Source organism: Plutella xylostella, chromosome 19 (assembly GCF_932276165.1).
Source record: "Plutella xylostella chromosome 19, ilPluXylo3.1, whole genome shotgun sequence".
NCBI lineage: Eukaryota > Metazoa > Arthropoda > Insecta > Lepidoptera > Plutellidae > Plutella > Plutella xylostella.
Window position 1 is genome coordinate 6513741 of NC_063999.1, and position 12064 is coordinate 6525804.

Here is a 12064-nt window from a genome sequence, read left to right on the forward strand (position 1 = left end):
TTTTATCTTTTTATATTAACTAACATTATGTATATATTTCTAATACATAATCGCAGAATGTATCATATTTACAAATTGGCAAGTGTTACAAAAGATAGTAATATGTTTGTATAATGGGACAGCTGTGATTGGATTGAGTCTGGTGAAAACAACCCGTACTGAAATAAAAACGTGAATGAATCATTCAATTACCGACCTTGCTGAACATGTAAACGGAACTGCTACAATCGTAAGAAATGTAGAATTAGCGGCAAATGTCAGCCATGTCAATGTTAACGCGTAATGAATCGGATATCAGGCGTGTAATCAGCTAGATTGCTGGATGTCTGAACAAGACAGTAGTTATTCGATTAATGTCGACATGTGGAACTCCCGACGGATGCGAGCGCCACGTCCACAAGGGAGCCCTTGTACTCGGATCGTTTACATCGCGTCCGCCACAACAAGAAAAAGATTAACAAAACTGATTCCGAATTCAAATTTATGGAATGTCTATTCCGGCCAGTGTTATCCGCATTTGTTTCGGTGATTCCGACGCAATTCTACAGTTCTAAATTCAAAATCTCTGTTTATTCCGCCCGCTGCTGACGTCACAACTTTAATACGCTGTTTATGTTTGAGCAATACAATTAAACTAAGCATAAAATCGGTTCGCCTGCCGGGTGGATACTTGTAACGTAAATAGTGGTTGTTCAAACGCTTGGAAAATTGCATCTTTCAACAAGCGAGTAACGAGTACACGCATGATTGCGAAATTGTCGTCGTGAAATTGTGCAACTGCATATGAATTTCAGTTTGAAACGGCGACGGCGCTTGTCATCGGACTCTTTAGTGTCAATTCTCATAGCCCTTTCCCAATAGTTTCCCATTGCACGTGGGGTTTTACACAATGGCAGCATTATATTTATTTTCACACGATGAAACTAGCTCCACTGACATGACAACCGACTATTAATACTCGGAATATATAATTATTGGCAGCCAATAACACAGCTTCTCCATGTTCATAGCAATAACTAAAGGAATATTTAAATCTAATTGAGACTTTATTTATAACAAGCTTCCATTGGACGTAACTACTCACGTATTTCCAATAACACAGGTGTGAATAATTGTTTAAATGCTTTTAAAATTTATAGTGGCTATAATAAGGTCGAAGACAGAGGCTTAATGCCTACTTCAAAACGATCACCTAAAACAATAATTAAAGCATTTATTCAGCGCCGCTTGAAACAGGAATTGTTTAAAAATACATGTCTAGCGTTGTCGATTGAACTGCCCATGTCAGTGGGGCGGCCATTAAAGCCATTCGCTTATGAATATTGTATTCGAATAGGCGACTAAACACCGGATCGTTTGTCTGGCTACTGTGTAAGTTCAAAAGGCGGAATAGTTTTTTTTTCTTATAATTGAGGTGGAGAAAGAGGTTTTGCCGTATTTATACTTAGGCAATCATAAACATGTAAAGTGCCTACGTAGGTACTATATTCGGCCTAGCTTCTAAATTATTAAAATTACTCCTGGCTTTCCCGTTTCGTGACGTAAACGATTTTGCATTGTGTTGCCACTAAGGCTATACCGATCTAAAATTGAGTACAAATCTTGATAAGGGAAAATAAAATTTGCTGCTTTTTCCCCATAATTTGAAGTTACATAGCTTTCTCTGTGGTTCTCAGTGCTTATAGCCGTTATATGCGTTTAGCCATTAAAAATCATCTGTTTTGAATCGTACTAGAGATTACTATCACAGCATTGTTATAAATCTTAATCTTAATTGATTTATGGCATGGAGAGTGGAGAGCTCTTTATTAAAATTATGCGATGCCCTAATTAATATTTATTTCCAGTAAATCTGAAAATTACTATTATTAATGTACACTCCATGAATTTCTTATTAAATAACTTAAGGTAGTTTAAAAATGAATCATCCGTGCGATACGCATGAGCAGGCTATATCTTGAATCAGGAGTGACGTTTCCCCCGAGGCACTGCAATGCAGTATAATGAAAGAGAGCTTTTCAGCCCCGGCCGTGTATGGAAACAACGTGTGTTTTATGCGACCAATGTCCTTTATCTGAGTTGTACTGTTGACATTTATGGAAGCAATAAATCATGAGTGCTATCTCCTTTATATCTCGGCGTGTTGGGACACCGACGCCTTTGTGTTGCCCACCATTTCTCTCCACAAAATCTCTAGCTGAAAATGTTTCTTATAAAGCATTGCTTGTTGCCGCGCTCTATTTTTATTTTCTTATGTTGGTACAACTGTATAGTTCAGTATTACGCCTGCTTTGAGCAAGCACAATGCCTGAAACAGCAGCGCGCTTCCTTTAGAATGGATTTTTTCTTATTTTGTTTCCGTTGTAAGGCTTAGAGCGGAACAGAATAAAAAGTGTACGTACGTTGAGTCAGTACAAAAGTTAAGCTTTAATGTTCACACAGCACCGGCACAGATCGTTCAGAGACGAATAAGGAGTTAAATAGTCTGTGAGCGCCGCGTCGACAGATTAGCGGCGGCTCGACGCGGCGGAAACGCTGTTCAAGTTACAGCGGCCACGTCACGTAATCTGTCCGCTCGCCAAACTGAAATACACTCTCTGGTAGTAGCAACCGAGGCTATTTTTAACCCCCCCCACCGACCCTCTGAAGGCTTTGTCTAGATATGTCAGTCTGCTCGCGGCAGCTCATCTCTGCTCTGTTACAGTTTAACCTATTTCTCGTATTCACTTTGCGGTTTTACTTTTTATTCGGTGGCCGGAGCGCAAACGGGAAAGTTTTCGCATATCGATTATACATAGCGTGATAAAATGATGCAAATGATTACATAAAGGACTCTGTCTCTGTCTGTCTTCACAGAATCTTCAACGGTCTTCATCAGATACACACGGGTCGTAGGTTCTCCGGTTACGTTTGTCAGTCTTTTGATACGTTGCACCAATAGTGTGGAGGAGTAGGGCGCGGGCGGGGCGGGCGCGGGGCGCGGGCGGCGCGAGTATTGATCGCGGGAGGCGCCCGCCGGACCTGTTGCCCAAACACCGCACTAACCAACATTATTTGCAACTAATTACTCAGCCTTTGTTACATCACTAGCTCCGCAAATAAATACTTGCTTGCACACCCTAACGAGAAGTATCCAAGATCAAACACCGCCCGAAAAATAATAATGTAAATATGACGAGTGTTTTTTCTTTATTATCGCGGAAAGGAACGTTTACTATTGACTAGGCTTCTATGGCGTGACGTCATTGGCGAGGCGGGAGGGTAGCAACTAGTGCGCGGCCTGCGCTGGCACGCGGCCAGGGTTCGAGTCCCGACATTGAAAAATTTTGCATGGGCTCTGAATGAAACTGCGCCGCCAACTTGCTAATTGCACAGATTTTGATTGTGCTTTTTATGGACGAGACATCTAGCCGCAAAGTCCATGGATTAACATAAAAGTCATTATGAGTGCTGCTTTTGTACAAATTGCCTAGTAAGTTTCCGGCCGGCCACTTTTATAATAAGGAGCGAAGTTTTAAATTGGTCTGACAAAACTTTACTAGTTTAACATCAACTTAAAATGCACTCCCGTTAGTGGTTCGGCTGCAAAACTTTATCGTGGAAGTCACATTTGTGATCCATTTTACATTTGCGGATAAACTGATTACGCTAAATTCAAGCACTCAGCTAGCGCGTGGGGAGTTATGAATATGAAAGAGTTGAGATAGATGTACCTCTAGGTATGAAATCATGCAAATCCCTGCTTACCCCTCTGAGTGGCGTGAACATTCACGTCTGTGTGTGTTTATTCCACATGGATTGGCTCAGGCTCCTTCACACCAAGTTAGCGGTGCCCACTGAGGCTCGATCCGCTGGCATCCAGCCAAGTAAAGCAATCCACTCGCCCTTGAAACTTGCCGCAATCGACGTTCAGAGATTCCGTCACAACCTAGGATAGGTTACATCTGAATTACAGCTTCATAGGCTACCTGTACCGTAATGACGTTACAACTTGTTAATTTTATTATTGTGTTTGGTGTATCTGAATTGTGTTGTGTAAATAAAGAGTACTCTATCTATCTGTACACAATCTGTCTACATAGGTATTATGTATTTACTATTATTACGTACTTTGTTCCTTGATTGACTAAATTGAATATAATTTCAAATAAAAAAATCCCTGCTATCAATATGGCTTTAACTTTACCGGAGCTGTCTATTCTGTCAGCGGATTAACTAATCAATATGGCTAGAGACGACCGCACCTGTCCACTTTTTTGCGCGAGTGATAGCAGGGAAACAGACCCCGGAATATTGCAGATATCCAACGTTTTTCACGCAACAAGCAAACAGTATTTCGAATACAAACAGAATTCATGATGAAGATATTATTATCTTTGCAAAAACGAAAAATCAATACGCGCTAAGTTCCGGCTTCGTGCCTTCTTCGAACTGTTGAAAGGACAGATATAATCAAAGTTAAAGCTACGGTATATCCCATATCGACTATTTTAAATTTAGACATTGTATCGACCTGGCAAACGTGGCGTGGGAGTCCCTCCGGACCGCCGGACTAACTTCCTTAGACAGGAAGCCGGTAGTGATCGGATGAGGATAGTGTTGTATCCCTTTTTGGGTAGAGCCTAAAAATACATTTTATGCAATGCTATTTGAATTATATGTAGAGCTGTGGCTTTTTGAAAGATAAAACATACAAAAGATTATTAAATAAATTCACGGTAGCAGCTCCGTCGCAGTTAACAAAGGCACTTAAAAGTGCACCCACTAGAGAAGAGCTGGCTTTCATCGGAAAATTCGCGCGGCCGGCTGACCGGGCTTTCAATTAAGGCCTAGATAGATATTCGACCTGACTGTACCTACAGAAACACCCCGATTCAGCAACATTCTATACCGTACGTTTTGTAGCTATACGTAGAGATAATAGAAAACGTGGGTTATGTGGGCGGTGGATGGATTTGAATCGGGGTTGTTAAACGTATTCAGTGATCGCGTGCCAAAGTTATGAACCCGTTAATATGTATGCGGCGGCGTCGCTCCGGCTTTTAGACGCAGCGGTGCAACTGGTAGGGCAGTGCTAATGGCCGCGATAAATACTTTAAAACTTAACCAGCATATACAGCCACAAACTCGTGCTGTACTGTTGGCTACTCCAGTTAACTGATAGTTCGAGCCGAGTTGAGAGATATGTATTAACTTATGGAATGCCTTAAGCTATTCTCGCTTCGAACTGAAAGGCTTTTTAACTTGAAATGAGCTAGGGCTAAAAGTAAATTGCAGCAATGTATTTTAAGTCAGTCTTCTTGTCAATCATCATACCTAGCATCATCATCATATCCCATCACGTCCCTACTGCTGGGTCACTGGTCTCCTGCTAATAAAGGAAGGGTTTCAGGCGGGCCTTGTACGGGATGGTAGACATCAGCCCCATACATCGCCCACTATGGGGTATATAAATTAATCGCTTAGCCCTAATGTATTCCTACTCCTATGTGTTTGATAAATGCATGTAGTAACGCAACGCTATGTTTATATTTCAGTTTCCTGGATGATCTGGACCGGTTAGGGGCGAAGGACTACCAGCCCACGGAGCAGGACATCCTGCGCACCCGAGTCAAGACCACCGGCATCGTCGAAGTGCACTTCTCCTTCAAAAACCTTAATTTTAAGTGAGTATTTGTGCGCTGGACCGACGTCCATAGACGGGTAGCTGGCAGTGGCTTGATGAGGAAGGCCAGGGACCGAGTGTTGTGGCACTCCTTGGGAAAGGTATGTGTCCAGCAGTGAATGGTTATTGGCTGATGATGATGATTATGATGATTGTGCCGGCTACCGCACTACCTTCTATTCTTTATTGCACATGCGATTTTTGAAGAAAGAAATTAAGAAAAAAATTTATTTGCCACAGACAGCAATATTGATACAAAGGTTCAACCGCAGCCCCATTAGCGCCGCCAATCTTTTTTTCTGTATTTTATTTAGTAAGTATAACCTCGTAAAAGTTATTATCAATCCATTATCATACCCCATTGTAAGTGTAATAGAATTAGGTAACTTAAATTCGCATAAGATATGGTTGCTGGCTGTTTGCACAGCATGGGACGTTCACTTTCATGATCTGACGACCATGCAGGTGACTTGTAAGGATAGCCAAGGACTGAGTATTACCTGTTATCAGTTTACTCACAATATACACAGATATGTATGTAATAAGTATACATACACAACCTTCAAATTAAAATGAATAATTTCTATTAACATTCTTATCAAAGGCTTTCAATAACACTCATACGTTTGGCCTAAAAAGGGAACTCTCGCAAACCTGCCAAAAAGGCTACAGATAGTTACATCACGCCGCGATAACCCCGCTATCGGCAATAAGGTGATGTTTTATCTGCTCGTATCTGATATGGCTCATTTTGACACCCTGTACCCTGATGCTTTTGTTTGTTCTTACAAAAACTCTCATCGACACGGCTAACGAGTCACAAGATATAGAAATCATAGTAACATTTAGAAATGACTACTTTTCCAAAAAAATGGCTTAATTCAAGATGTGTCAACAAGCTCTGAAACTCTAAATAAAAGATTTTGAAGTAATTAAAATGATTTTCAAGCATTAAGGTATGACGTTATCACAAGTTGCTTGTTCTGACTATACCGTTACTGAAACTTAGTCGCTTCAGGAAAAAAGAACAACAATCAAATTACAAAAAGGAACAATGTATAATAGGCGGCTTTTGGACATTTGCTGCAGTCGGGTTGCCCACTTACCCGATAACTCTGTCAGCACAAGCTTGCTTGTATTGGGAACCACCAACCCGTCTAGGCCAGCGTTGTGGACTGGCGGAAGGTGATGATGATGATGTACCTTAAAAATACTATACAAATAATGAACGTAAATTCCAGATTGTTCGACGTGGGCGGGCAGCGGTCGGAGCGGAAGAAGTGGATCCACTGCTTCGAGGACGTGACCGCGATCATCTTCTGCGTGGCCATGTCCGAGTACGACCAGGTGCTGCACGAGGATGAGACCACGGTATGTGCTATTATGTTCTTTCTCTCTCACACACGTAGCGGGGGGTATGGGCTATCTCTCTCACACAGACATCGGGATAACTTTCATGGAAATTATGTTCTTTCTCTCTCACAGACATATCGGGGGATATGGGCTATCTCTCTGAAGGGTGAAATAGGTTTTCCCGTAGTGTTTAAGAGGAGTTAAATACTGACGACACACCTATACCTCTATATACCGGGAAATATTATGGGCTATCAATCACACACGCACACACCGGGTAAAGCGGGGTTTTTAACACGAAAGATGAAGGCGAAGGTTTGTGAATGTGTATGTTTATTTATAAATATGTCACGTAAACGCTACTGAACGATTTCGTATACAGGAGACTGACGCCCTGGACGCAACCTAACGCAACATAGAAATGTATTATTTCACCTCTAGAGATGCACTTACAGTATATATCCATCATCGATCAGTCCAGCAAACATAAGATAACATATCTTAATGCTGCAAGTACGGTCAGGTGCAGAGAAACCTGACCCCCTTCTCATAGTAACAATGTTTCTGAGAAGGGTCAGGTCTTTCTGCCCTTTACCTACCTACCAAAATCCTATTTTTTACGATGGAGGGAATTATGCCATTCAGCTGCCATAATTGCATTTTTATCTTCTACAGTTAGGCGAAAAGGGCTCCAAGTCTTCAGGACCAAATACCTAAATTGTTGGAAAATTTAAAGTCAGTTAGAAACAGTATTAAACAAATATTTGTATCTACGTTCGTTCAAGACATATTAGCGTTCTATGCCAGCCACCATATATGGCAAGTGGGTGATTGATACATGGTGCGCTTTAATAAGGCACTGACCAAATATAGGCTCGGCACTTTTACAAGTCATTGTAGAGCAAACGTGCTAGTCACTGTGCCCATTAAATATACACCTTGCCATTATGAATACGAGTACTTGTGGCTATCGCGTGATGCAGGAAACCTACACTTTTAAGTGCTTTCAGTTCTTAGTAATTGTGGCGTAAATACTCGATTCTTATGTAGGTCTATAGCCCGCTGTGAGTGCGAGTGTAGGTCACGAATTGAATATAGTAGTAATAATATGTGGGGACATTATCACACACGGCCATCCGACCCCAAGATAGGCAGAGCCTGTAATATTGGTATCGGACAGATGATCTACACAGATACATAGGAACATCCAAGACTCGAGTACAAATACCTGTCTTAAAAAATATATGCCCCTGCCGGGAATCGAACCCGGGACCTTCGGCATATAAGTAAGGATTACCAACCACTACAACATTCGGTTGTCATTATTTTGTTTTCTTAATTTCTAGGTGTTGGACGAAAGTGGAGAATATAATATGGGAAGGTGAAATACTAACTTGCAAGGTTTTAATTTGTGTTTTTATTTTGTAGATGAGCTAAGGTTTTTGAGTTGGTTGGCTATTAATTATATTTGTGTAATCGCACCGTATATAGAACTTAAATACTGAGGACAGAAGTGGATAAATAACTAATTTGAATTGTAATTCCCACGTCCATTAAATGACTTGGGTGCCAACTATACTATACCGTAATATCGTCGATGTAGATTTTATCCATGTTAAACAATTTTAATGAATTGGTTTAAGCTTTAAGTTTCAATTACCCTAGTATAACTGTAAGCTAGTGTACTTTTATTACTGCAGTATTACCCTAAAGTTTATGACTAAAATAAATAAATAAATGACAATACCCTCATCATTACTCTCTGATTTTTAATTGGAAAGAATTCTGACATTTTATAAGTGATGCTACTAAAAAAGTTCTTTACCGAAAAAATGAAAAATAGCGATCCATTTCTGGGCAATAATTTTTTCTTAATATTTTTATACAAAAAGATAAATCTAAATATTTACTTGCTCAAGTAAACTAATACAAAAATAACAAATATTTCAATATAATAGCTGTTCCCGCGAGCTTCGCTTCGCCTTAATAAGTTTTCCCGTGGGAATTCCGCGATAAAAAGTAACATATGTGTTAATCCAGGGTGTCAGCTAACTTCATTCCAAATTTCATTAAAATCGGTTTAGCCGTTTTGACGTGAAGAAATAACAAACATACACACATACATACATACATACATACATACACATATACACTTACAAACTTTCGCATTTATAATATGAAGTAGGATCACGACTCACGACCCATGTATCGAATTGATTTTAATTGCTTTATTTTATTCTTTAGCATGGCATCACTTCCTACTAAATTCAGGGATAATAAACCTTTTTAATCAATTTCAAAAAAAGATTGTCTATTCGGTAAGTACATATAATATGTTCGGTATGTATGTAAGATTATTGGAACTGCACCATATTGACATATGACAATATACGAGTATTAGGGCTAATAAACAAATATTCAAAATTTTATAAATGTTTATGTACCTATGTACGTTTATATGCTTGTTGGTATGTATGTTTGTCCACGCATATCTCCGAAACGATTGATCCGATATTCTTTTTGAGGCTTCCGTACCTCAAAAGGAAAAAACCGGCCAAGTGCGAGTCGGGCTCGCGCACAAAGGGTTCCGTAGCAGCAAATCAAAATTACAGTTAAATCAACCTATCTCAAAAACTATAAGAGATACTTTGATCAAACCAAAAATCGTTGAAAGAGTTAATTAGCATGCATTACCTCTATTTTTTTTAGAATTTTATACCCCGTAGTTATAAAAATAGAGGGGGGGGGACATACTTTTTACGACTTTGAGAGCTGATATCTCAAAAACCGTTCACTTTAAGAAAAATGTTTTTTAGAAAACTTTATACCATTTTAAAAGACCTTTCCATTGATACCCCACACGGGTATGTACATCGAAAAAAAAAATTTCATCCCTCAGTTACATGTATGGGGGGCCCCACCCCCAATTCTTTTTTTTACTATTTAGTGTCATATTTTTGTAGCGGTTCATACAACACATATTCCCATCAAATTTCATCACTGTAGTACTTATAGTTTCCGAGTAAATCGGCTGTGACAGACGGACAGACGGACAGACGGACAGACGGACATGACGAAACTATAAGGGTTCCGTTTTTGCCATTTTGGCTACGGAACCCTAAAAAAGGAACCCTTATAAGATCACACTTTGTTGTCACCACCTTTTTTCTCGGAAACGGGTAAAGATATCAAGCTGATATTTCGTATAGATGTACATAATTATGATGAAATTAAAAGGAAAACTACCTCAGGTAATTAAGTATACTTGTACGGAACACTCACTGCGCGAGTCCAACTGGCTCAGTCGGGTAAGCGCCCGCTTCTCAAGCAAGAGATGCGGGTTCGAATCTCGGCGCTGACATGTAGGTAACAATGAGTTCTTTGAATTTAAGTACAATGTATACCATCGCTCTTACGGAGAAGGAAAACATCTGTGATCATATGTGAACCCACCAACACCGCAGTGGACCAGCGTGGTGGGAAATGGTCCAAGCTTAGGAAGGCAGTATGGAGATGCTGGAGGCGGGTTCCGCTCATCTGGCATAATCTTTATTGACCAAAACTCATTTCGCATAACTCGTATGGTCTAAACTTTTTTGGTCGAACCATCACTTTGCCAAGACTTATGTGGCATAAGGCTCGTTTCGTCTAAAACTCTTTAGGCACAATCTTTAAACACCTAAGTTTCGTTTGCTCAAATTTATGTTCGTCTATACCTATGTATAATCTTGTTTCTCCTAATGTTATCTTAATAAATAATATATTAAGTATGTAGTAAATGTACAAATTGTGGTATTTTTCTCCTACATCCCGAAAATCACGATATTGTATGATAAAAAAATCGAAAGTTAACGACCAATATAATTATTACAAACCCCATGAGATCGAAGCCTAAAAATAGGTGCGACGACGAGCAAAGCGAGGAGGAGCGTGTTAGGTGCACATGTTCATCAAAACCAATGCGGAGCGCAGCGAAGCGGAGAAGAGCGTTTTCCAAACAGCGGAAACAATACAAGGCACCAGTTTGCGCTATGTAGGGAGACGCTCCGTCAAAGTTAAAGCCAAACGAATATTATTACTTTGTAAAACCTAACAATTTTATAGAGCGACATCTCTTTTTTTTACCTCTATTCAAATACGAACGCAACATCGCCCTGACATCGGCGCGGCTACCGTTTCAAAAATAATTACTGGTTGTTTTTAGATATATTTTCTACGACAGCGATAATTATATAAGATAATTGAGATTATCGTTAATTGTATTTTTCACTGTTTGTAATATATTTAGGTAGGTACGGTAATTATTTCTCACCGTAGGTAAATCCCCTTTTAATTTGGAGCGCCGCACTTAATAAAATGGATACAGGGACTAAAAAAAATATATTATAGTCTCAGATGTCCAGACTCGTATTGAAAAAGTGCCCAGCCCAAAAAGGTTTGTGATCTCTGATTTGTCTAAAATTGATAACTGTCAGAATTCCGTAAGATTACTAATAACAGTGTACTTACCTAATATAAGAAGCACACTTGCGCAACAATCCCGTTTGTGTGATGTTATCCAATATAAAGTACACCAGCCTGAATCTCCCTGGCTAGGACCAAATTTAATTATATACTTGTATAAAAAATATGCTATGGCGGAAATATTTCTTTCTGCGCTCTTTTAGCTCATAAATAAAACTTTTCACACATCGTTTTTTATATCGAATTACTCTATATTCTATAACAAATAGGAATTATTTCTTGTGGGTATACGATCTTAAACATACAACCTATTATGTGCCCTGGAAACACTTTGCCAACATATTATCGACGCCATCTGCATTCACATTCCAGAACCGCATGCAGGAGAGTCTGAAGCTGTTCGACTCGATCTGCAACAACAAGTGGTTCACGGACACCAGCATCATCCTGTTCCTCAACAAGAAGGACCTGTTCGAGGAGAAGATCCGCAAGTCGCCGCTCACCATCTGCTTCCCGGAGTACACCGGTCAGTTCACAGAATATTATATTATGTTTTGATTAAGATATAAGTTCTTGCTGCGG

The 12064-nt window shown here is 39.7% G+C and overlaps 1 protein-coding gene across 4 annotated transcripts in view; it reads left to right on the plus strand.

Moving 5' to 3' along the window:
- Positions 1–12064, plus strand: part of LOC105383314 (guanine nucleotide-binding protein G(o) subunit alpha) — a 48925-nt gene that overhangs the window by 33018 nt on the left and 3843 nt on the right. For all 4 annotated transcript variants that reach the window (XM_048627546.1, XM_048627544.1, XM_048627543.1 and 1 more), the window contains exons 5-7: positions 5538–5666; positions 6907–7036; positions 11855–12008. In XM_048627546.1, the coding sequence (XP_048483503.1) occupies positions 5538–5666; positions 6907–7036; positions 11855–12008 (413 nt within the window). The remainder of the gene's footprint in view (positions 1–5537; positions 5667–6906; positions 7037–11854; positions 12009–12064) is intronic.